Here is a 27,266-nt window from a genome sequence, read left to right as displayed (position 1 = left end):
AGCTTTGCTACAATGGATGTCACACAGCTCAGATTATCACCCACACAGGAGCCAAGTTATCAGTACCAGTCCCTTGTTCCTGTGTATCAGGGCCAGGTGGTAGCTCAAATTCTTCCTTCTCGCCAATACCAGTGTTTTCAAAAGGCCCCCATATATCTGTGATGGATCGTCGCGATGTAGCGATCCTTCAACCCGGCATTGCAGGAACACCGAAATCCAACACGTTGGATTTCACAGATATGCCGATCATGATCAAAAAATTATCGTGATTGGCAGGTCGGTGAAATTTAACATGTAGAATTTCACCGATCCTGAGATGGATCGCGGAACATCAATGGCTGCCGATCGGCATTTCCGACTGGCGTTTCCGATCCCATCACTACATCGCAGATGTATGGGGGCCGAGGAGAGAACGACTTTGAAAGAGCCTGCCCATACTGATAGCTTATATATTATCATCAATTATTAGCTTACAGGTCTTGAACATATGGGCTTATGTTATTGCACGTAAACACATACAATTCTAATTAGAAAGAATCCTCTTCAGAGGTTAGAGAATTAAAACGTGGAAATGTAAAGTAAAACCTAAAAAAAATAACACAACTTCTAATAATCTACATATACTAGGTATCCCTAAGAACACTAGTCAGACCCCAAATTTGACAATATATTTCTAGCATTACTCTAAATGTAATAAATACTAAAATACAATTTTTAAAAACCAAACAAAAATTGTGTGAACACTTTTTTGTGGGAAATCCTCCAAAACATGTTTTTGGAAGGTTCCAGCAAAAATGAAGTATTCCCACAATGTTTGAAGAGGTGGCCGCAGCCCCTCCATTTTTAATTGCAAAAGCAGTCCCCAGAGGTTTGACTGCTAAATTATGAAATGTACAGTACCAAGCTCCAAAAACAACACTTACAGGAGCTCGGCCCAATAGCTTAAGCCATCTTTAGATGGGCTACAGCTTTGCACATGATGTTTCGATTCCTCTCTGTCAATGGCTGGTTGCACATGCAAGGTCCGATGGCCGCACAAGAGCAGTAAGAATGTGGGGTCCGATTCTGGAATTAAGGTGATCATGTAAGAGGTAACTTTAACTTACATCCTTCGGAGGGATGGGCTCTTATCAAAACCTGTGTCCCTGCATGTGTTTTCTTTAATGCTTTGCATCAATAATTACATTTATTATTGATTCAAAGCATTTACATTTATTATTGCCGTCATATGTGGAAATCGTGAAAATCAGTTTGGTCATATGAGGCAAAAAAAAAACCCATACTGTTCTAATTGGGTTACTCTTTTAGGGACCATAAAAGTGAAAGGATTAATGGACAGACCAAGTGGAAACCAACATAAAATGCGTAAGAATGCTAAACTTCATACTTGTATTTATTTTAGAATAAGAAGATTAATATATCCATGTGTGAACAAAGCACAGCTTTTTATGTTTCTAACTAGTAACACTATTTGTATATCTTTTATTAGGTCTAAAGACAACCAGGTATGTTGTTTAGCAGCTAAGTCCCAGGAAAGTCACAATGTCATACGTTATAGACGTACATTTCAAAATCTGACAAACTCTGGTCCTCAGATGTTTGACTTAAATCTCCAGGGACCTGGAATGACAAGGGAGGAAAACATGTTACTGTGCATCATATAACATATAACAAATGGCAGAATGATTCATGGATGTCACCCTGTTTTAGAACAATGTGTAAATCCTCAGAAACCAGTTCAACAATTAAGAGAACCAAATACACAAAAAGATGTTAAAACATGAAAGAACTTTGAGAAAAACAGTAATTAAATCTATGAGATAATGAGAGAACATCATTCAGAAAAAGGAAGGAAGGAATGAATTCTGCTATTGTCATTTGGCGTCCGCATGGAAAGACACCGCCCCAATTCACAGCAGTTACGAAACATGTAAAATGTATACAGCATGTGAATTTAATGGAGTCTATTACGTGTATACTCCATAAAGTTTCTGCTTCTTTCCAAGCCACCTCTTGTCCATGGGTGACCTATTTTGTTGCATTTCCAGCTTCAGCGATATGGAAACAAATGGTTTAAGCACATAGAAATGTAAACATCCTTGGGCTCTACTTGCTTCATCTGTGATTGTCATTAGATCACCCAAATATGAATACTTTAAAGGGCATTTCCACCCACCTTTACAATTTAAGGGGCATATGTATCAAAGCTTGATTGAAATAAAATTGCGAGATATATATCAGCACCCAATCAGCTTCTAACTTACATTTTGCAGACTGTGTTTAAGAAAAGATAGTTTGGAGTTAATTGGTTGGTGATATATATATATATATATATATATATATATATATATATATCATAATTTTATCTCACATCAAGCTTTGATACATATACCCTAAATCCAAATAACTGTTCTCACAAACTCCTAATCCTTCATACTGATGGCAGGAGGCCTTCACTCTTGCACTCTTCAGAGAATGCTGGACCTGTAAAGCTAACGTGGAGTTATAAAACAATTGTACAGATATAGATGTCATTGTATCAGTAAATGTTTATGCAGCATGGATGGTATAATGGTTAGCATTACACCTCACAGCACTGAGGCCTTGGGTTCGATTCCTACCATGGCCCTAACTGTGTGGAGTTTGTATATTCTCACCGTACTTACATGGGTCTCCTCCAAGTACATGTGGTAGGGAATAAATATTGTAAGCTCCAGTGGTGCAGGGACTGATGTGCATTGCCAAATATTCTCTGTAAAAGTGCCTCGGAACATGTGTGCACTATATAAATAACTGGTAATATATAAATATGCTTTGATACATTAGCACACATTTGCATACATAGTAAAGTAAGCCTGCACTTGCTCATTTGGGCCTATGTGTATAGACTCATATCTCTTTTCCCACTCCTCATATGACCCCCTTTCTCTTTCGTGCATCTTTTTTAACATGTGGCCCCGCAGCTGCTGTGCAACAACACATCCCAGCATGCTCTGTCACAATTTTGCGATTAGGGCATTCTAAAACTGTGGCAGGGCATGGTGGGATGTGTGGACAGGGGTATGTTGAATACCCCTGGTTTTACCTCTTTTACCCAAGCTATTTGTAATCTGTTAAATAATAATAGTGATAAATAAAAACAAACTCCTGTGTAAATTCCTAATTCAACAATTTAACCGGTAACTTCATTCCAAGGGGTCAATTCAATTTGGAGCAAGTTTGTTTTATGAAACTCGCACACATCACAACCGAGAAATGTTAGATTCCATTACAAATGCCTACTCGCAGAGCTCGTGGCAAGGTTGCATGACTTTTCTACAAAAAGTGATCTGTGAGAAGTGCATGAAAAAATGGGGAAATCATCCTGCCCCCCACCCCCCCCCCCCCAAAAAAAAGTGGCAACTGAGACAGTGGGACCATATTAACAAAGATCTTAAATGGTGTCAAATGGCTGATTTTTGCACTTTTTATTAATGGTTGAAAAATGATAGCGAGCCAGTGTTTTTCTGCAAATTATAGTCTTTCCAGCATGTTGGGGTACAGAAAAATATCTGTATAATAATTTTTCTGTATTTTCATACCAGTTTTTACAAAGTTGGAACAAACACTTTTACCACTCATCTGCAAATTCAAATACACCTCTCTCATCAATACAATACCCAATATACCTGCTGCCATACATCAATAACACCTCCACATGCGTGCCCCACATCATTTACACCTCCACATACCTGCCCCACATTCATTTACACCTCTACATACCTGTCCCACATCATTTACACCTCCACTTACCTGTCCTACATCATTTACACCTCCACTTACCTGTCCTACATCATTTACACCTCCATATACCTGTCCTACATCATTTACACCTCCACATACCTGTTCCCCCATCATTTACACCTCCACATACCTGTCCCACATAATTTACACATCCACTAACCTGTCCTATATCATTTACACCTCCACGTAACTGTCCCATATCATTTACACCTCCACGTAACTGTCCCACATCATTTACACCTCCATATACCTGCCCCACATCATTTACACCTCTACATACCTGTCCCACATCATTTACACCTCCACATACCTGTCCCACATCATTTACACCTCTACACACCTATCCCACATCATTTACACCTCCACATAAGTACTGCCAAGACTCACACCAACACGCGGGACGCCGCACAGGTGTTCCAACCCACTCTGCAAATCCCCCCACACCCCCGAGACTTCCTAGACTGTCGACCATAGGTCCAGCAGGGGTGACGTGCAAGGTCACTGAACCGCACGGGAAGGAGCCCTCTAAAAGGGTCCACCTACCTCCCCAGTCTCATCACCACTCATCACTGAACCCCACCCACCTGCCCGGGATCTTAACAGAGCAGCATTGCGTCTACTCAATAAAAGATTTTGCCCAAAATTACTGTGTCTCGTTGGCCTCATTTTGATCCTATTCCATTCCCCTTTTCACATTGCTCCAAACTACACTCCATATTCAATAACACCCTCCTCACTCCCAAAACATCACCACCACCAGAAGAAACATTCTAATTAACACCACTAACAAACACACACAAGTCATCACCATCACCATTACTAGCAGGAAGAGCGCACCTTACCCCCCCTACCCCCATACGTTTTCACTGCGGGAAAGGTACCCCCACACAAAGGTGCAGCACCCCGAAACCACAACACACCACCCCCTGGTCAACGAGAGCGCAGTTCTACCGCCCATCTTCATACCTCCATATACCTGTCCCACATCATTTAGACCTCCACATACCTGTTCCCACATCATTTACACCTCCACATACCTGTCCCACATCATTTACACATCCACTAACCTGTCCTATATCATTTACACCTCCACGTAACTGTCCCACATCATTTACACCTCCACTTGCCTGTCCCACATCATTTACACCTCCACGTACCTGTCCCACATCATTTACACCTCCACTTACCTGTCCTACATCATTTACACCTCCATATACCTGCCCCACATCATTTACACCTATACATACCTGTCCCACATCATTTACACCTCCACTTACCTGTCACACATCATTTACACCTCTACACACCTGTCCCACATCATTTACACCTCCACATACCTGTCCCACATCATTTACACCTCCACATATCTGTCTTCCATCATTTACAACTCCACATACCTGTCTTCCATCATTTACACCTCCACATACCTCTCCCACATCATTTACACCTCCACATACCTATCCCACATCATTTACATCTCCACATACATGTCCCCCATAATTTAACCCATTATTGAGCTTTTAGAAAATTCACCAGAAAATGGAAATGTCTTTATTGGCCAAAATATTTTGTTTAAACTCCTCTAAGTGCATGATTATTCATTTGGGAGGTGTGTCAGAGATTCTGTACTTTATCCTGACATTTTTCCCATAAAATAAAGATTTTCCTACCTTTTCTCCTGCTCAGGGGGCTGTTAAAAAAGAAAAGATGCAAATCTCTGAAAAATTAATGCGAGTTTGGAAATGGGATTGCAAATGTAATTCACAATGCGAGCTCTAGTGACAACACCTTGCAGGACATAACTAAATTGACTCCTAAGGGTCAACACAATTCTAGCAAAAAAGTTCCTCTCGTGATCCTGCTTAGAGACTGAAACACTCAACTCCATATGCGACTTCTCTAATTAAATATGATCCCAACAGTTGAGAAAGGACATAATGAACAACTTTTTGTCTCCCCTTTTTTTGATTTGTCCATTTCCTTTCTTCCCTTTTTCATTCAATCTTTGATTTTTGTTACATTCCCTCCACTTTATTTGTGGACCTACAGTATGCGTGTTGTCTATTAGGCTTTACATGATCCTCTGTAGTTCATTTAAAACAAATACGCAGTACCTTGTTTAAATTTCTGTTTTTCCTATCATGGAAGATGAGTTATAAATTATAACTACTGTGACTTGTGTTTTTATTATATTTACTTATTTCGCTGTCTTGCGTAAATTAAATGTATAAATGTAATAAAACAGATTCAGTGCAAAGCAACTATTAGCAACTATTAGCAGAAGACATCCAGGCTACACTAGGATTGATATGCAATGGAGAGCCTAATCCCGAGCAATCCCATCATCTAGAGGTTGTGTGAGCTGGATGTAATGGTAGCCATTATGTCAACTACTATTAAATCGTGCTGCACTAAACTGAGTTTGAAATTGTTCTCTACATAAAATATTCTAAAAACTACATCGTCAGTTCCTGAACTGTTGTTCCCACTGTATAATATGTTCCCATGGTGTAACAAGTGCACATCTCCACGGCTGTTCGCTCTCATTTTCTTCACTGTGAAACAATCGCACTTTTAAAAAATGCAAGAGTACTATGTGTTTATCTCGCAGTTATATGCAAAACTCTGCAATCTGCCCATAAGGATGATGAATAATGCTCTTCCTAAAAAAGTAAGCAAGCATTAACTGTACTCTGGTAGGAAATCGATGTCAGGAAATGCGGAATAACTCTCACATGCTACAAATCTACATGGATTTATTTGTAATCTACAGAGAACACGTTCAATTTTTATGACTCAAAATGCAGAATATTTAAATGTTACTATATAGATCAGGCAGGGAAAGGCGTGCAGAATCTGTGCTGAATTTAAATGAAGGAAAGATTTAAAGTACAAAAATGCAAAAACACAGTCCAAACATCACATTTATGTTCATACACTTTTAGTGCAGTAGTATATACAGGGACATCATACTAACAATAAAAAAAAATTGTGGGAACGAGATCCTCTGGTTGAGGAGGCCTGGGACGACATGAGACTGGGGATAGCCAAAAGTTCTATTGTAACCAAAATAAAAGAGACTGCATACAAAATGTATTATTGGTGGTATTATATCCCTGAGGGAATTATGTTCCCGTGTTTTTCACCCGATTATTAGCGGGGTTGTGGCTGCAGGGGTACTATGATCCATATTTGGTGGACCTGTCCAATTATTGTTCCCTTCTGGGACTCAGTTCATGGCCTCCTGAATTCCCTTCTCCATCTCAAAAGATCCCTGGACATTCTTATTGTGCTACCCACTCCTGGACATTGGCAAATATTCTAAGAAACTAGCTGCAGACATCCTGGCAGCGGTGAAATGCCTTATCGCTCCAAATGGGAAAAAACCTCCCCACCACTTCTCTCTGTACTCAAGAGCCAGATTTGGCATATTGCGACCATGAGCTAACTTCCTACCTCCATGACTGAGGGCATGTTTTCACTCAAGTTTGGGCTCCCTGGTTGATTGCTGAGCGCAGTCCCCCTCTCCCTTCCGCTAATTCTATGCATGGACCCATGGGCGACATCTGATGTTTTCCCTCTAGGTTGCTATACCTTGTTATTTTTAGATGCCCTTATGATGATGTGTCGTGTTCCCCCACCTACCCACTGCTTGCCCCTCTCCCTTCTATCAAGCATTTGACCATTTTTTTCTCTGTTCATTACTGTTCTTAAAATCTGGTCTGTATTGGTCTCTTGTTGCCCCCCTTTTTTCTGTATTCATTTGCATTGTGGTTGACCATTTAAAATAAAGAATTATAAAGAGAAAAAAAAATTGCACACAAACACTTTTTTTTTGCTCCACTATAAGATACCAAAAAAAAAAAAGTTATTAGTAACAAGACCAGCAGCAAGCCACATAAGATGTACTGATTTTATCATAGGACATACTGTCCAGCTTTTACAGAGATATGACTCACACACCACCCTATCTGTAACCGGGTGTTACCAATCTGTTTAATATTCAATATTCTTCTAATGTCTTTGTGCTTTCTACATGTATATTAAGAATTAGCAGATAAAAAAAGAATTAAAACATTTTGCAAAAATGGCTATATTAATGAACCAGAATGGAGACTTCGAATTTATTTAAAAAAAAAAAAAAAAACACGTGAACTGTTAATGAATTAATAAGAATATTTTGGTGCAAAATTTGTGTTAGATCTGTTTGTCATTGATTTTTTTGTGAGCATTGCTTTTAATGAATGATAAATTAAAGGTATATATTAATATTATTTACATAAGAGTGCTCCCACAGCAGAGTTACTTTCTCTCCCCTTTTAGTTACTATGATTATACACTCTGGGGAGTACCACCAGACTCAGGAGTATTGTCCCTCATTCAGAGCCGCTCGTTAGCGGCAGTACGCTCGTTCCGAGCGATGTTTGCACATCTGCGCATGCGTACGGTTTTTAGTACGCATGCGCGAACCAGTCAGTGCGGCCAAAAATCGTTTGTACGCTATATAGCGAGTGCCTGCTATTTTGAGTGACAGAATGAGGCGTATGTGGGTGGTAACAGGGGAAGGTGCTTGAAAATGGGGAGTGGAGATCCGAACGCAGGCGTGCTTAAAGGTCAAAACGGGCGTATTATGGGTGTGCATAATTAATACAGCAGCGTCATTGACCACGTCACTGGGTTATTTTATAGCCAGAACTGCTCGCAAATTTGTGGTAGCAAACACCAACCACAAGAATAGCGAGCAGTTCATACGCTGGTCGATGTACTCGATTAATCTAATAAATAGCGGACATGACGTATGGTGCGAGCGGCCAGGGGGCGTTTTTAACAAATAAACGAGCGTATGTTTTGCTCGCTCGTTCAGACTTAGAGGTGTGAACAGACTGCAATTTGCGAACGGATCATTTGAATAGCCACCCCTTGTTTTTGAACGAACGACCGCAAATAGCGAACGGCTCTGAATGAGGGCCATTGTTTTGGACCGAACAGTCACGAATAATTACTTCGCCCATTTGATTAATCTGCCAGTAAGCATTTTAAGGTAGGGCACTAGTGATCAGCATTTTAAGGTGGGGCACTAGCTGAATGTATGCATAAGAAGATGGTACACAGTAAATAAAATAAAAAACTGCTCTGTTTGAGAGGCGTGTCAAAAAATGTACTTACGTCCAACTGTAAATTGATTTATTTATTAAATGAGAAACAAAGCAGTTACATAGTTCTGTGCATATATATATATATATTTATAATTTCATCACACATCCCGGCCTGTAGTGAAGCACATGCGCACAGTAATGCAAAACGCATGCTCTGTAATGGCGCAAACACTTCCAGTAAATCAGTTTACTTCCTTGGGCATAAATCATCTCTAATTCTGCACACATCTTTGGACACACAGGCACTTATGTAGCATACTTGCCAACTCTCCCTCATTGTCATGGAGACTCCCTGTAATAGTAGCAATCTCCCTGTCTCCCTGAAGAGTCCTCAATCAAGAGCAACAATGTATAAACTTAAAAAGCTACATAGCAGAATAAATATTATCAGCTTGTACAATACACTCCCGTATACTCTAACACTAAAGAATATTCAAGTTATCTTAAGTGCTGAAGAAGGTACTATACACTAATAATAATATTATTATTAATAGAAGTGCTTCAATTTAGGCCATTTTGCCGTTCTGTTACCTCCGGTGTTGGCTGAGTGTCCAGAGCAAGAGTGCCGAGAGACCCTAGGTAGTCTGTCCACAGGTCTCTATCGGCGGATGGGAGCATCCTCCCCACAGGTCCCGTTACCTGCCTCTATGCTCACTGATGTATAACTGGTTTTGGATGGCTTGGTAGGCGGGTATTATGCCAATACACCACCGCTGCCAAACCCCGACAATTCACAGAAGGCGCTGAATCGCTGTAGGCGCCTGTTTACTCTGGGTCCGGGTACCAGCTGATAAAAATATTAAGTTTATACATTGTTGCTTTTGATTGAGGGATCTGTGTATGTATCCATGTGAACTTAGTGTTTTGTAAATGTATCTTTATTTATTGTGTATTTATGATTTTTACCCTTTGTTTATTTTATTTTTTGGTATGATTAATACATTTTGCGAATTGATCTAAGTACTCCAGCGCAGAGTGTGTATGTTTTTGCTTATTGTTTGTGAGGTGGGCAACACCTCTTATTACTCTGCAGCTGGTGTACTTAGAGTGGGCTCAGCCAGTAGCTAAAACAGGCGCTGAGGTTTTCATCTAGACTCCCTGAAGAGTCTAGCAATCTCCCTGATTGTGCCTTACCCTCCTTATGAAGCTGTTATATAAAAAAAATCCCAGAGATATAAGCATTCAAATGGGATAATTAGTATAATTTTCCTGCATTGGATATAAGGCACAATGATCCCTATGGCTACATATATTTTCGGAAAAGTATCAGTGTGTTTTCATTAACAAATAGATCTTACTGACTGCTTTTGGGCTTGTTTACCATTTGGATATACTGTAAAGCTGGGTACACACTGACAGATACATTGGCCGATCAATTGATCGGCCAAAGTATCTGCTGCCTGTCGGGCAGTGTGTACCCCCGATATGTCGGTGAACGTCGGTGTTCACCGACATATCGCATTGGCTGTGCTGCACAGCCGATGGACAGATATGTCTGCAGACACACAGCGGCAGCCATGAGGAGGGGGCGGGACATGCCCCCGCCCGCCGGGACACGCCCCCTGGTCACTGGGACCTGCGGGCAGACACAGATGAAGGTTGTTCAGTCTGTAGGAAAAACCATCATCTGCAGATATATCTGTATAGTGTGTACCCACCATAAATCAATTTTATGATGTGCCTCTCAGATGTGGCAGAACACGTCCACTGTAACGTGCACTCATAGGTGTTGTTTTCATAATCTTCCTGAAATGCTTTTTCAAAAGTACCGTAGGCAAGAATGTTATGAAGCCATCAGCATGCTGGAGAGCAGCGGCCATTTTCTTGTAGTACACATCCTTCTTATTCTACTCAACAGTGTTTTCCTCCATGGTGGACTGAGAGTGATGACATCAGGTCTGTGCTGTGCCAACTCAGGGCGATTGCTGGACATTCTCCCGGGAGTCAGAAATCACCCCCATTTCAGGGACAGTTGGCAAGTATACTGTGTACTCAGCATGTCTGAGTGGAGGACTCCCTGCCATATCATTAACATTGCATCTCAATGTTTCAATTAAAATTTTTACATCTGTACATACAGAAGCACAATATAAAGAATGCTTACCGGCCCTCTCAGATCAATAAGTTCTTGTCTCATCTGAGACACAAGTGCTTCTTTTGCAATTAGAGTACGGTGAAGCCTTTCGTTGAACTCCATCAACTCTCCATGCATTTCAGCAACCTAGAAATGAAAAAAAAATAACTTTTATTACAATATATTTGTGCACAAACTATTGCTGCAATAATTATTTCAATGAAAAGGGGAAGCAAGATACAAAGCAAAAGAACCTGATGTTTATTCTTGTCTCTTTTAAGCAAAATATACACTGAAATAGTCAAACCAGTTTCTGGAAGCATATTGACTAAACAGCACTTGTTAAAAAAACATGTACTCTATTATTTGTTGGTTTTCTCTGAGCTTTTATGTGACAACAGTCTCCAGAAATGAACATCAGCCCTGAAAGTGGAGATCAATTACAGGATGCGTTACTCCAGTATTTCAAATCAAAGAACGTAACACTGTCACATTACAGCAAAAATCACATTTAATGAATGTCTGGATTGGGAGCTTTTGGGAAAAATCTATTTTTTTATTACCAGTTCAGACCATAAAAAAAATAAAAAATTATACCTTTCATTGATTGTTGTGGTTTTTTTTTCGGAATGCTTATTGATTTTTTTTACTACTCGCCACTTTCGGCATTCACTGCTAACACTGTGATTACCAGACCAACCTGTCTAGTAGATGGACAGGTCATGGTTACAGTAGGGAATTGTTAGCAGCTACTCCAAAAAATACGAAGAGAGTTAATGATCAGCCCATTTTCTCGGGTGGGTTATACCTCTAAAATTTCAGAAGCTGACCCTTTTTCTATATGTAAATGTATCTAGGATCAAAATCACTTGTAGGCCATGAACAAAATATATGCTTTTACTTTTAACTAAAAAACTTTCAAGTCAGGACACAAAAATCGCGTGGTACCTGGGACAAAAAAAAAAAAGCCTTCCTATATTCTGTATTAGACAAGATGTAAACATTGCATTAATAGCTATTACAGCAGGACAATCTCATAGAAATGCTAGGATATAGACAGCAGCAATATCCTCTGGAAGCTCACAGATAAGATGTCTGCTATTATATTTTTTCTACATAAAATGAATTTTGTTTACCTAATAAGTTCCATGTTTTAACATGGACTATGTAAGGTGCTTCCATTCCAGTTAACATGGATTCATTTCTATTACAGCCTTACCACTTGTATTACCAGTGGCAGATTCAAGGGAGGAGGTCCTTCGGGGAACGTGCCCCTTAGCCCCCCAACCCCCACTGGATTTTTTTGAATTTTTTTTTCTGACCACTGTATGTTCCGGAGGCCGACCAGCTCACTTACTGCTCCTATCGACAGGCTTTGAAAGGCCACTGCAGGGGAGCCAGCAGCCTTTCAATAAATCAGAGTGACAGGTGAAGAGAGCAAAGGAATGCATTGAAGTCTGTGTGTGCTGTGAGGGGACAATTAGGGAGCTGGGCGGTAAGTGTTGTGAGTGTGTGCTGTGAGGAGTCAGTGAAAGGATGTCAGCGTGTGTGCTGTGTGGGAGACAGTGAGTGCTGTAAGGGGGTCAGTGTGTGTGCTGTGAGTAGTCAGTGAGTGCTGTAAGGGGGTCAGTGTGTGTGCTGTGAGTAGTCAGGGAGTGCTGTAAGGGGGTCAGCGTGTGTGCTGTGAGGGGACAGTTAGTGAGCTGGGCGGTAAGTGTTGTGAAGGGAACAGTGTGTGCTGTGAGGAGTCAATGAGTGCTGTAAGGGGGTCAGCGTGTGCTGTGAGAGAGCTGTGAGTACTATCAGGTGGACATTGAGGGGTTCAGTGTGTGCTGTTTGTGCTGTGAGGGGTCAGCCAATGTTGGGAGGGGAACTGTGAGACAGCTAGTAAGGGAGCAGTGTGTGCTTGTGAGTGCCATGAGCGGGGCGGGGGGTAGAATGGGGGTCTGTGTGTGTGCCAGGAGGGGGGGGGGGCAGTGAGTGCTGTGAGGTGAACAATGAGGGGGTCATTGTGTGCTGTGAGGAGGCAATGAGGGGATCAGTGAGTGAACTGTGAGGAAAGCAGTGTGTACAGTGATGGGGTCAGTGAGTGAGCTGTGAGGGGGGTCAGTGAGTGCTGTAAGGAGATCAGTGTGATATGAAAGGAACTGGCAGTGAAAGAGCTATGGAGAGGGTAATCAGAAGGCTATGCAATTAAAAGGAGATAAGACAGCTATGGAGGGGTAGTCAATGGAGGGGGACTGCAGTGAGAGTTATGGAGGGGGCAATCAAATAAATATGGGTAAGTGAGAAACATATAAAAGGGCAGTGAGAAATATTGAGGGAGGGAGCAATGAGAGAAACCCAGAAATGTTAATGCTTTATGTTGGCTGGTAGTTGCAGATTCAGGCAGGCCCGGCGACAGGGGGCTACAAAGGGGACACTTGTACCGGGCCCTGAGATTCCAAGGGGCCCCGTCCCTCAGGAATTTTGGGAGCCCAGTCCATGTGTCCCCCTTGCCTCTGCCACCTGCTGTGTAAGCTTACACAGCAGATGGCAGAGGCACCCGGCTAGATCCACTGGGGGCGGCGCAGGGGTACATCTATCCACTACCGCGGTGCTGTCAAGAGGACAGCAGATGTCGCAGTGTGTGTGACATCATGACGTTGCGCCGCTGAATCAGGGAGGAGCTGCCAGCCGAGTCTGAGCCACCAGGGAAGAGCAGTAAAATAGGCAGAGCAAGTGTTGTCTGGGGCTGGGCTAGGCTAGAGAAACACGGGGCAGGTGGTGAGGAGCTTCAGATGAAGGAAGGGGGGGGTGACAGACACAGGGGGTGTTTCTGTCAGATGCTGAGGGAGAGGGGGTGTGTGTCAGACACGGACTGGGGAAGAGGGGGGAGTGAGACACAGGGGCTGGGAAAGAAGGGGGTGTGTGACAGACACAGGGGCTGGGAAAGAAGGGGGGGTGACGGACACAGGGAATCAAACTAATTGGCGCTATTAAAATGCAATTATTTATTACCTGTAACTTTTCCAGACAAGCTCAAACTTTCCAAGCACCAACAAAAACTTAGAACACCAGCTGGCAGCTGCAAAGTTGTCAGACTTTGCAAACCATTCTTACCTATGATTTTTATTATGACCTAGGAGAAATTTGGAGAGTGTGAGCTCTAAATGGGAGGTATGAAGAGTGTGGAATATGCTGTTATTTGCAGCATAACAGCACAGAGATTGGCCATGTTAACATGGTATGATGCCACACTACCCACTGCACTGGGAAAGTGGGTGGAATCTGGGGATAGTTGTCTACTTTCTCAGGAGCACAAGAGAAGTGACCCAAATTTGGGAGTCTCTTAAGCATTCTGGGAGAGTAGATAAGTATGCTATATAGTCAGCGCACACTTCATACTGCACCTGTTCTCAGAGTCCTGATGAGACAAGCAGCTGGTGTCACATCTCTTAACATGATGTGTCAGTTACATACAGTTGCCTTTCCATAATAACCCTATAGACATACATGATTTGTGTGCTGGTATACAGTAATTTGATTTATCTTTAGTAACTTGTGAAGGTAAATTATATATTTCTATTTTTTTTTTATTAGATAAAAACACACACAAACATTTGTGTATTCAAGTATTTCTTTTTAGCTAATCAATCAAGCACCAATAATTTTAATGTAAATTATTTTACTTGATAGACTTAATAAGGAACAGATGGCAAAATGCACACTACAAATATAATGAGAACGATAGGCTCCCTAGAAAAATGTTGACCTTTTGATTTAACTGTAGTGAAGACCAAACCTGGAATTCTTATTGTTGGCTAGTGCAGCTTCTAGGCAGCCAGCCCAATGTCTCAAATCTCATCTAAATGTTGGTCAACAATATTTATGAAACATGTTTATATGAAAAACAAAACAGTGAAGTCATCATTGTTCACAGCACACTAGTGTCTTCCAGCAAGATAGAATATGTGTTGCTATAATAATCTGCAAACACTGCAACAGGAAAATGATGATATACTACTAGTCCATTTTATTCATCCGTGCTAGTTACAAAACCAAGGGGTCTATTTAACTTTGGTGCAGCAGACGGCAGTGAGTTTGTTCCGTATTGCTGCATTGCGCAGTGATATGTAACACATTTTAGGAACAATTTATTAATCCAGGGTTTTCTCTCCTTCACCAGCCATCTAAAATTGTGAGCAATATGTACTTGTGCGGCCAACTTTTGTACATTTAATTCATGATCTTGCTAAGCCTCTCTGGAGGAAATGTTTGATAAATTGTCAGACACTACAGTCTCCATTGTATGCTATAGGGACACGGTAATCGACAAAAATAGATAGTGACTTCACTGTGGTAGCCCTCTTGTTAAATAGGAGGAAACAGTATATCAAATAAAGGGACCTATGTGCCAAACCTAAATGCCCCGTTAATAATGCGTCAGCTACTGTTCAAGGTTATTTTTTAAGCTTCTAATGTAGGAGATTTTACAGATGTCTCTTGCATTCCCATGAGTAATGGAACATGCTGTGCTCCCCATGTACTGTATGGCGGCCTCTAGATCGTGCTATTAATAAAGTTCTGCACACCACACATTTGCAGAGATAACTTGCACTGACCTATAGGAAGTGGGTCCAGAGGGCCTCTTCCAGCCCTTAAAGTGCGCATGCCTGACCTAAGGTCGCACATGTGTAGTAACACTATTTGACTGCCTCCTCTCAGTATCAGTCAATGAGGAGAGCTGGAGGCGGAGCCGACAGGGACAGCAGACGTGCCAGTCTTGCGCAGCACACTGCTGGAGAACGTGACCACGGCTGGCCTGGCACCATAGGTGCAGGGGGATCCTCACAAGATCTAAATGTAGCTGTGCTCCACGTGTCCGCATCTTTGAACATGGTTTATAAACTAGTATTCTCTGAGGGATGTAGTAAGGAGACATATACCGTCGGACTAAATTCCGTCGGGGGAAGCCCGACACAGGACTTAAGATAAGGGGTTGAAATACCGATGCCTATCTTAATCCTGGTGCTGGAATCCAACATGACACCACCCCAAACAAGGCAAATCTGGGGTGTTTTAGCTGTTATCCACGGGTTGGGAGTGTTAGGTTTAGGCAGCCTAGTGGGGTTAGGTACCCCTAGGGGGGAGGGTTAGGCACCACTTGGGGGTTAGGGTTAGGCACTAAGGGGAGAGGGTTAGGTTTAGGCACAAAGGCAGGAGACTTAGATTTAGGCACTAACGGGGAGGTTTAGGGTTAGGCTACAAGAAGGGAGGGTTAGGGTGAGTAGGGAGTATGGGAGTATACCATTGGGATGCAGCTGTCAGTATTTTGACAGGAGGCATCCCGACTGTCGGGATTACATACCGATTCCTTCTCTGAACCATACATAGATATGTTGTTGTACCCAAAACTGTTCTTTACTGTCATATTACATATGGTAGGATATGTCGATGTTTTATTAATACAGTAGAAAACCTATTATCTGAACATCAAGTTTCTGATACGCCAATTATCCAAACACAATCTACGTAAACCAATATGATATTTGATGGTATGTTCACCCATAAAAATTTAATTGTATCGCAAAATTCACAAAAAACCTATAATAGATATTAAGTTTAATACAGTATACATCACATTATCCGAAAAACTCATTGTCCGAACTACCCTTGGTCCCAATTAGTTTGGATAATCAGTGTTCTACTGTACCATGTTTCCTGAAATATTAATTTCTATGCAGTTTGGAATATATGCAATGGCTCCTGTCCAAATCTAACTACTGTCAACATAAAAACACGTGTTGCCAATTTGTATGTACATAAGCTAACAGCTGTGGATCTGAAGACCCTGATGGTCCTTGTGTTCTCATTTTAGCAAAAAACATGATTACATGAATAGCTTCAGAAACTAGGCTATACAAGTTTTACAATAGAATGCATTATACCTAGTGGCAGAATTGTACTGCAATTAAAAGGCATTAAAATAATTTGAGACAACTGGGGGGTTACAGTTCTCTATGAACACATTGACTTTATCGAGAGTAATCATAGAGTATGTGGATGTGTGGAAAGATGACCGATTGTGAGAAGAGGTATATGTTCATCATCCTGGCAGCTGATATCCAAACTTTATGATTAAAACATGAGATTAAGAACACGTACAAGATAATAACTAGGTTTATAGCATATCAATCAAACACAATTCACCCAAGCCCGGAATCCAGGAACGAGGAAGTTTGGCTACAAACTAAACGCGTTGTAGGTTCCGGTCCACTACCTTTCAAATCTACACCCCTGAGGCGACACTACGGAGATTTCCTGAATTCGGTACCATTCAGCTTGAATACTCTGGACCCCGGGCTTGGGTGAATTGTGCTTGATTGATATGTATAAATATCTGTATTATTATTAGCGCATTAAGGGTTTGTGATTATATATATATATATATATACATACAGTATATCTTTCCCATTAAATCTGTAACCAAATAATTTTATTTATTTTTTAAAGAAAAACCTAAGAAAACTAGCAATCCCCAAACTTCCGTACAGGAGCATTTAATATGGAAATAGATCACGTCTCCATAGAAATTACAGCTCAGTAGCTGGCAGGTAATACAGAAATGTAAAAATTATCAAACTTTCCGAATTTAAACTTTAATACTAACAGGATGCGGAAAGTCTGAAAACTGTGATGGTGCCTGACATGCTGTGGAGCATACTCCTTTGACCTCTGACTTACATGCAGTACACAGTGTAATTTGAGCAGGTAGTTTCCAAAATATACTTCCACCCTGTCCCGGCCATGGCCACAGGCGAAAGTGGGTATGGATTCAATAGGTTCCATTCCCAAACCTACAGTATTCAAATGCTTTAACCAGCATTAATTAGAAAAAAACACTAGTAAAAACTTGGCAGCATGAATGACGTGGTTTAGTAACATTATTACATCACAGCCCATAGGTTATGAGATAAATTGCCGACCAAGGCACTATCTATATGTGTGGAGTTTGTATGTTCTCCCATGTTTGCATGGGTTTCTTCCACTCTCCAAAACAAAGCGGTAGATTAATAAGCTTCTCAGAAAAAAATAATCAACCTAAATGTGTACTGTATGTGCGTCCATGTGATAGGGAATACAGATGCCCACTAGGGCAGGGAGTGATGTGAATATCTGAAAAACTTCTGGCAGCATGTGGCTGCTATATAAATAAACAGTACAAATATGATTTTTAGCGTCATTGGGTAAAGGGACTAAGAGACTCAGGGTCTGATTCAGTGGTGGACGCAGGGTCAATACCGCACGCAAGCGGACAATGTTTTCAGTCTGCACACGCGTCTGTACCGCACTGTGCATGCATTCTGTTGTTTACCCTCGGGAGCTGCAGAAAGAATTTGCATGCAGATAGAGGCAATTTCAGTGGGACTTCCTTGGAGTTAAGAGTGGGATGCTAGCCAGATATGAGCATGTCGCAGTCAGCGATGGCCTCATATGCTGCAGTTGCACGGACATCGTCGCCCATGTTCAGATGGAGATTCTGCACCTCCATAGGGCAATGACGGTGCGTCTTATTGAGCACTGTGGCGGATTAGTGCCGCGACTGGTGGGCATCTCTGTACGAATCTGACTGGAAGGGGAGAACTGATATAGGCTTAATGGTTCTGACCTTGTGCCAACGACACTTGTATGATTTACTATGTGTACAGCACTGCTTTCTACCATATAAAGAGACCCTTATGCGTCAAAGTTTTGAATTTTTTTTTTTTTTAGGATGAAGAATTCTTTTTTTTCCTTAATGGTACATAAGCAGTTTTTCTTCATTTGGAAAGGTAAACGACCAATCTTGACCAGTGAAGCCTGATCTGTCTGGGATGACAGACATAAATGTTCTATATCTAGAATTTAATAATGCAACATTTTATTTAGGACGCAGTGTACCCCAGACAGTTTGCACGCTGTAAAAGAGAACGTCAGCTCTACAGACACACTGACTTTATTAATGTTCTGAGATACAGATCTTTGAGTTTAGAATAGAAGCTGCTGTGTGATAAAGAATACTGTGTGACAAAACCTGTTATCAACTCAGAAGTTTTGTCTCAGGATATAAATAACATAACCCAGTCACTGATACCTAATAAATATCACTTTGCTTCTACAGTAAAAAACATGAAAACAACTTATCTGATTCAAGCTAGTAACAAATATTTATTGTGTGTTATTTTGTAACTTGCATAGGAATAGATTGTTGCAATTTCATCCAGTGGGTTACATCTAAAATACATTGAATGACCTTTATTTTATATAGACACCAATATATTATTCAGTGCTCATCAGATAACGGACCTGACTCAGAGTCACACACAGACGCGGCCTCGGCTACGTCTCTTGCCGTCGCTGCATATGCATCTCCTTATGCTAATGGCGCAGCCCATTTTCTTATTACTGAGATGCCCACTTGCAGCATCGTGCATTGGGGCGCATTTCAGTCACGGTGCGTCTTTAGAATACAAATGGAATCTTGCAGCCAGCCCTACAGCAGCTGCGGTTTCTCTGTCTGAGTATGGCTTCCTGTATGAGCGGCTGTGCGTCTTTGGATGCAGTAGCTTACAGCAACACACCTACGTCTGCTTAAATCATCATCACTAAAATCCACAGACCCTGCATCCAAATCTTTGCTATGTCTCCATGCGGTAACAATCAGGATGCATTCGCTGATGCTGACTACATCCCCCTGACTCATCTGCTCCTGTTGTCTCCTAGAGTAGGGAGGAACATCTCTCATTTTCAGATAAAAGAATAATAAGCGTTCCACAGGCGCTGTCACAATATTCAAACTCCACTGTCATTTTCTTGATGTATTATTTCTCAAACAGGAAGAAAATGGAAAATATAATTAAGCTTCAAATTGATGAAATATTGTCATATATCAGAAAAATTATACAGGGACTCACCTATTACAGGTGCCCTATATTCATGTAAAACTTTCTTTTCTCCCCTACCACCAGCAAACACTCCGCTGTATGGCATACAAATCCTCCCCTTAGGGGTTTAACTCACCTGGGATCAGGTATTGATATTCCCCAAAAGGTTTCTTTATGTCCCTCAATCCTTCAATCAGAAGTTTTGCACAGTAGGAAACCAAACGATCTTTATTGACGAATCCTCTTTTCATTCAAAAACATTTATTGTAGAAAAGAACATCCATATACATGAATAAATAAATAAAAAAATAGTTCTGGAAATCACATGTAGCCAGTGGTACAGTCCTCAAAATGCTAATCTGTACTATAGGCATCAAGTATACTTTATTTACAATCACATCACTTTTAGAAAGTTAAACCACTATTAAATTAGTAAATCAGCCTAAATTCTCAAAATGAGAACAACAATTTACTGAGGTAACACACTCTGCAAAAGTCAACAAAAAAAATCTATTTTGCTATGGGAATCATACCAAACTAGGTCACTGCAGAAATTTCATTACATTACTAGTATGACTCTTTATTCTCTGGGGTGAAATAAAGCAGAAACTGTTTTGGGATGTCAGCCAAATTTACGTGGGATATAAAATGCACAGTGTACAGGAAAGAAAACCTTTACTTTAGTCATCTCCCTAAGCATTGGCAAATTATTTAAGAAACTATTAATTTAGGGTTGGGTAGGGTATTACTCGCAAATTAATTGTATAGATCCCTTTTAACTAATAAATTGGTTCCACATATTTAGGACTTTACGTCTAAGCTTGTGATGTAGGATTATTTCTTCCTCAAACAGAAGTATGGTTAGTAAATTCACCTAAGAAAGGTCCAATATTGATAATATAAAGTTATTATTTTATGTAATCAGTAAACCTGATGTCTGTTATGTAATGGGCTGATCAGGACTAACAGCTCTGAATCTCATACTATAAAAGGCGGTTCTATGGAGTGTCACATTACAATGTGGTCACAGACGGGAGGAACCTTAGAGAGCAAGTTTCAGAGGAATTAAATAACATTTTACAGTGAGGTATTTAAGAACAATGCTGCAGGTCCTCAGAGTAAGAGGTAAAGATATTGTGTCACAAATAGAACGTCATGTATACTTCATGCAGCATGGAAATTAATATTTAACATGAAACTAAGGCAAAAATTATATCAAGTGTAAATATAAATATTTAATGGGTTGCAGAATATAGTAACAGATATACCATATCAGATGCAAATATCCCTTCAAATACCATCAAATAATTCCTATGTTGCCATTAAAGCAGTACATGGATGTATCTATAATGGGTGCAAGGTATGCAGTTCACATGGGGGGGGGGTCGCAACACCGAACCTGCACCCGTTGTATTGTTTCCCCCAGTGCCACCTATGCCATGTTTCCAGTGATTGACCAGAAATATGTCGCATGCGCAAAATGTAGCTAAGACTCTGGCACATGTGCAATATTTATATGGGGGAGGGGCACATGGCCACCTCATATTTTAAAACGCCCCTGTATGTGTTATAGTTCTAGATATTCAAGAGTCTCTAGACGTTTCAGAAAAGGAGATACATGCACCCAGATTACAAAAGAACACACACACACACATATATAACAAACCCCTATATCACCTTACATGGCAGTTCAAAGCCAAAAAGTTCACAGAGCCAATATACGAGTTTTGCAAGACTTCAATTGGTCTGTTGGCTCTCTCTCAATATCTATGAGATCACCTCTAAAATTTCTTGGCCTAGGTATATAATTCAGTAAACAGGTTCACTACTTACTAAACAGTGCAAACCTGCATGCTGATGTACTGGAACACAACCTCTGTGTGGCCTATTCTACACTGCCTTCAGCATTTGTTATTCCATATTATAATCTCTTTATTAAATTCAGGCAGTCCCACACTACGGCAGAACAGCTCCTGTTTTGCTTTTCATTGTTCTCAAATAATAGTGGATTCTATTATATATGAAATATAATAAAGGTAGATTATATTAATAATATAGTTAACACTGCAAATATTTTATGCTAATGACTATCTATATGCACTTTTATATTTCAAAAACGCAAGTTCCAATAGATATTATGAAATGAATATTTATTTCTGTGCAAATGTCAAGGTATTATTATGAAGCTAAACCAGTCACGCACTGCTTTCAATTGCACTACAGACCCCGCTGGCATCTTACAGACTCAATTATAGTGTACTGTACTTGTATTATGTTCATTTAAAACGCATTGTGGGGGAAACTAAATGCTGATGTCTTTTATTAGAAAATAAACAAAACCAAAAAATAGTAAAATATATTTTGGAACAAAGGTGTGGTTGTCTTCACTAGTTTCAAACTAATAATTAATAATGTACAATATCTGCGCGTGTTTCTAAAGAAAACCATGTACAGTGATAATAATGGTTTCTGCCTCCATAAACAAATTTATTTTACAGAGTTCTGTCATTTTTGTATGGATTGCTTGTACAAAGATGAAAAAAAAAAGCATGCCTCCTCATAATATTTATTACAATGATTATACATGCACATAAAAATGTGGGGATGGTGTGATGTCAAAACACAATAACCTCCGTGCCTCGTTTGTGATTTTGTAAGTCTACGTTCTCCATGGCTTTTTTGTTTTAGGTTATTTCTGTCTAATTTTTTTTGTCATTTTTGACCGCGATATTATTTTGTAACGTTTATTGCAGTCTTGCAATAAAATATGATTTAAAAAAAAAAAACAATAACCTAGAATAAATAAATGCCCCCCCAAAAATGAGGCTTCTTGTGCTCTTCACTTTTAGCAGCCGCTGTCTTCCAGAGGGCAGAGAGGGCTCTGAGAGAGATACTCAGAACTGAGGCAAGTGCAGGAGAATGTGAGTCACGGTACATGCTCTGAGATGATAATGGGTACAGCTAGTACCATTGCAACGTGTGCAGTGGCTACAGGGCCCCCCTCACCTCTGGGTTCAATAGATGCTGCACTCCCTGCAACGGCTATATTGCTAACACTATCTAAATAGGTTTCTCCACCTTACGTTAAATATATTGTTTGTGGGTAAGTAATGCTGGGTACACATTATACGATTGTGTACCCAGCAGATGGTAAGACACTATGACACAATACCTCACGCCATCCACATACTGCATGATGTAGTGTTTGATGGCGCGAGTTGTCGTTACATGACTTTGTGATAAACGACCCGAGGGCACGCGCAATCAGGCGTACATATTATATGATCTGCAAGATATATCGTCCTGATCCGCATCGGAACAATATATCGTAAGACAGATCGAATAGTGTGTACCTAGCTTAACTCCCAGTGCCAGTTTTCTCTTGGCACCTTTCTTGTGCCAAAACTAGTCGAGCAGCATTTGTTTTGTATTTGTGTAGTAATGTATTACACCATTTGGCCAATAGATGAGGATGAGGAATAGAGGAGGAGCACCCAAATATGATGTTCCTCAGTCCGAATGCATTGATGAAGACAAAAAAGGCTGTGAAACATAATTGTGATTGGTAGCTGAGAAACCCTTGATGCATTTTTCTGAATAGGACATCTGTTTCTTCAGAAGGCAGACATGCATATTGACTAATATTGCCTGCAGAGTATGTGTTAGGTTAAGCAAAGTAAAAGTATCCTCCTGGGGAGCTTCTTTCCTTAGAAACTCCAGCTTCTGAAAACGTGAATGTTGGGAGGTATGCTTTGGTTCAGGTGTGCAGGTAGTTAGATACTTTGCTACAGTAAGTAGATACATTCATTGATACAGTACAGTATGTAATTTGCATCCCACACACCCTAAGGAAGTATGAACATAACATATAAGATGGATATCACAACCCTAAGCTTTCATCCTCTTCAGTCTCTACAGTCAGACCATTCATGCACAGAAAGATTGGAATACTCTTTAACAGATGATAAAAAGCAGTCTGCAATGTTGGAAGGTGCCCTGCTCAAAGACATAGGCGCGCGCGCAGCATTGCCAATTTAAAATGATAAGGCGTAGGGATGACAGCGGACTAGCACTATGCACGCCTCATCATAATGTGGCCACACCACCTTCTCACCATGTTCTGATTTTAAAAATGTATATGTCAGAATATATGTTGTTGCATTTGTCTTGGACTTGGATGTATTTTTTTGAAATTTACCAGTCTTAAGAAATACAATGACCCCTATAGTCAAATGACGTTGTTCCCATTTGGTAAAATGCTTAGAAAGTCAGACAGGGATGATGGTGTAGCACTAGTCATACTCATATTCAGAGCTGTAACTAGACTTTTTGGTGCCCTGTGCCAGAAAGAGCATTGGCGCACCCTCATTTTTCAAATGAACATAATGCACCCAAAAAACTGCCATGGCTTCATGGGGAAGGGCCAGGGAAGAAATAGGAGAGGCCAGGAGATGCTGGGGATGACATGAGAGGAAGCTACAAGCAAGAATGATAATAAACAGAAATTTGACAGTGCCCCCTGACCTGTGGTGCCCTGTGTGATGGCACCGGCCGCACTACCCTAGCTACGGCCATGCTCATATTCCTGCTGTTCATGAACTTCAGGGCTGACATTGGTCATTGGGTGTGTCTGAGTGTTATCCCCAAGTCTTAATTGAATGGCCATTATTAATTTAGTACAGACTACATATGTGTCATCCTACACCATTGTCACAGTTGCGCCACTCAGTCCTTCTCGGCAAGGCAGGTCTCATGCGAATCGATATGCATCAAGCGTATTTTTTGTCTGAAAATGCGTCTTAGTTTCTATGCAACAAAACTGCTTAACATTTATTACATCTCAGTGCAAATGAGTCTGAATCTGTATATGAAGTGCTACAATGCAGCTGCCACGTTTTTTCCATTGTGCTTCTGTGACTTTGTACATATTTAATAATAATAAGAATAATATTTTCCCTTTCATGCAGTCACTGTCTGTCAATGGTTCTTACTGGCCTGATAGGCTGTTTTCTCAGGACACAAGATGGCTGCTGCCTCCTAGGTGTGTATTCCTCTTAATGTGCACTTCCATTTTTCTTGCCTTCAAAATTGTTTGAAAAACAAAAGAGTGTAACTAATTACAATCCTTTGTTTGCATGGCAACAAAAACAAGGAATATACATTTTTATGAATAATATTCCTTTTATATAAAAGATATGCAATGTCCTTGATTGCCCTTACAAATACTCTGTCATTGGTAGGCAAAATAAACTGCTAGTCTAAATCACTTAATGAACTAAAAATAGCAAAAACACAAATAGGAATGAAGTTTAATTTGGCAATTTCCTGCAAATTAAGAATCCAATTTGATTTAAATTATCACCTGAGCGGTTTGCCCTGATTTTACTTTTTTTAGCGTTCCTTTATTAAATATTCAAAAGTAATCAAACATTGCTGAACATAAAATAATATTGCAACATTAAGTACTCTCTCAACCTAGTTTAATAATGCTTGCTATACGGAATTAAAACAGTGCTAAATATGTATAATGTGATTCGCCTTGGAATAAGAGTGAAGTTGTTTTTTATTTTAGTCTCCCTCAAATCATTATTAAATTGTAAATTAATTATTATTTTGAGGACATGAGAACACCCTGCTGCAGCTCAGTTAGACCTCTCCGGTCTTAAGTAGATGCAACTGAAATGCATATGACTATATGCCTGTATGCATGCACACGCATGGTTACGGAACATGAGCAGTGCAGTGCTCCTTACACAGGCATACTTTTAACTCCGCGACAGGCACTCAGTATTTTCTGTAACAAGGAGCACCATACTTAAAATATACTAAACTATAACCCTACTTTCCCCCACACTACCTCTGCCTCCCCTCTAATTAATCTAATTAATGTGTAGAGCAGGCCTTCACATAGTAAGAGAACTAGTGGGTAATCATGTACATGTCCGACAGTATCGCTGATCAGTAGTAATTAAGGGTTTCAGAAGTTTCTGGACAAAAGGGCTCAAGAGATGAGCTATTATACCCATAATGTGAACATCTAAAAATATATTAAAACATTTTCAGATCTTGACTGACTATACTGTATTCAAACTTAGATTATCTGTGTGATACAAGCCATAGTCAAGAACTCTTTATGCTCCCTACAGCAGTAACACAAATGTCATTATAAGTTCTTTGACAAACCTGCTGGTAGTTTGCCAATAATTCCTCATTACCAAGTGGTCACGACTCACTAGATCAGTGGTTCCCAAGCTCTGTCCTCAATGCACCCTAACGGTCTGGGTTTTAGGTGCTGTATATCCATGCTTAATTAGTATCTTCGTCAATCTGATTATACTGTACCATCTGTACACTAGTATTGATATTCTTAAAACTTGGACTGTTCGAGTGCCTTGAGGATCGAGTTTGGGAAACCCTACACCCAGATAAATGCTTGATAAATGACTTGTGTGTGATAGAGATTGCCCACTGGATCGATTCAAGTAAGGTCCCTTACTATGGGGTCTATTTACTAAGCCTTGGACAGAGCTAAAGTGTACGGAGATAAAGTACCAACCAACCAGCTCCTAACTGTCATTTTTCAAACACAGCCTGCGACATGGCAGTTGGGAGCTGATTGTCTGGGACTGTACCTCCATCCAAGGCTTAGTAAATAGATCCCAATAACACTATCCAAACAAATGCTAAATAGTCTTCTCAAATGTGTTCTCAGGTACCCACAGCAGGAATTGTTGTAAAGACTTGCATCAGAAAAAGTTGTCTTTAATTAATACTACCCAAATCCACATCCAGCAGTTGGACTATATGGCTACACATGTGGAACCAAGCAGGTCACATTTAACGGATTCCAAAGTTTTAGTTAGGTGATCTGCCTTAAACGTAACTGCTAAGATGTAGTGCTCATGTGTTTGCGCTCACCTTATTCAAAAGAAAATGATGCAGTGGACAGTATCTCATCGCTATCCTTCAGTGGTTGCTTAGCAAAACTGGTGCTCGTTCTCCAGCAGCTTTTGCTTCTCAATTTAGTGTCCATGATGTCATCCACAGTGGAATATGAAAATATAAAGGTGGCAACAGTGTTCTCCATTTCAGCAAATTCAGTGTTTTGTGAAAAACTAGCGGGTATTCACTAACCTTATTATGTTTATCTGCATTAGACATTTCTAAAGCTCAGTGTCTGTCTGTCTTATATACGCGTACTAAGTATTCTGGATGGCAATACCTGGTATTGAAGACCGATAGACTTTAGAAATGAATGTCTAATGTGGATAAACATCTGAAATAAGACAAGTGAATACCCACAACATTTCCACTAAACACTGAGGCCCTCATTCAGACCCACTCGCG

General features: G+C 40.4%; 1 protein-coding gene across 2 annotated transcripts in view; it reads right to left on the bottom strand.

Annotated features, from left to right (window-relative positions):
• SNX29 (sorting nexin 29) overlaps positions 1–27,266 on the bottom strand; it is a 682,594-nt gene that overhangs the window by 401,177 nt on the left and 254,151 nt on the right. For both annotated transcript variants that reach the window (XM_088474249.1, XM_088474250.1), the window contains exons 16-17: positions 11,044–11,160; positions 1,565–1,620 (exon numbers count right to left, since the gene is read on the bottom strand). In XM_088474249.1, coding sequence (XP_088330375.1) covers positions 1,565–1,620; positions 11,044–11,160 — 173 coding nt within the window. The remainder of the gene's footprint in view (positions 1–1,564; positions 1,621–11,043; positions 11,161–27,266) is intronic.

The sequence above is a fragment of the Taudactylus pleione genome, unplaced genomic scaffold (assembly GCF_031769625.1).
Source record: "Taudactylus pleione unplaced genomic scaffold, aTauple2 ptg000149l, whole genome shotgun sequence".
NCBI lineage: Eukaryota > Metazoa > Chordata > Amphibia > Anura > Myobatrachidae > Taudactylus > Taudactylus pleione.
Note: the sequence above shows the minus strand (reverse complement) of the source record. Positions and strands in the feature narration are given on the sequence as shown.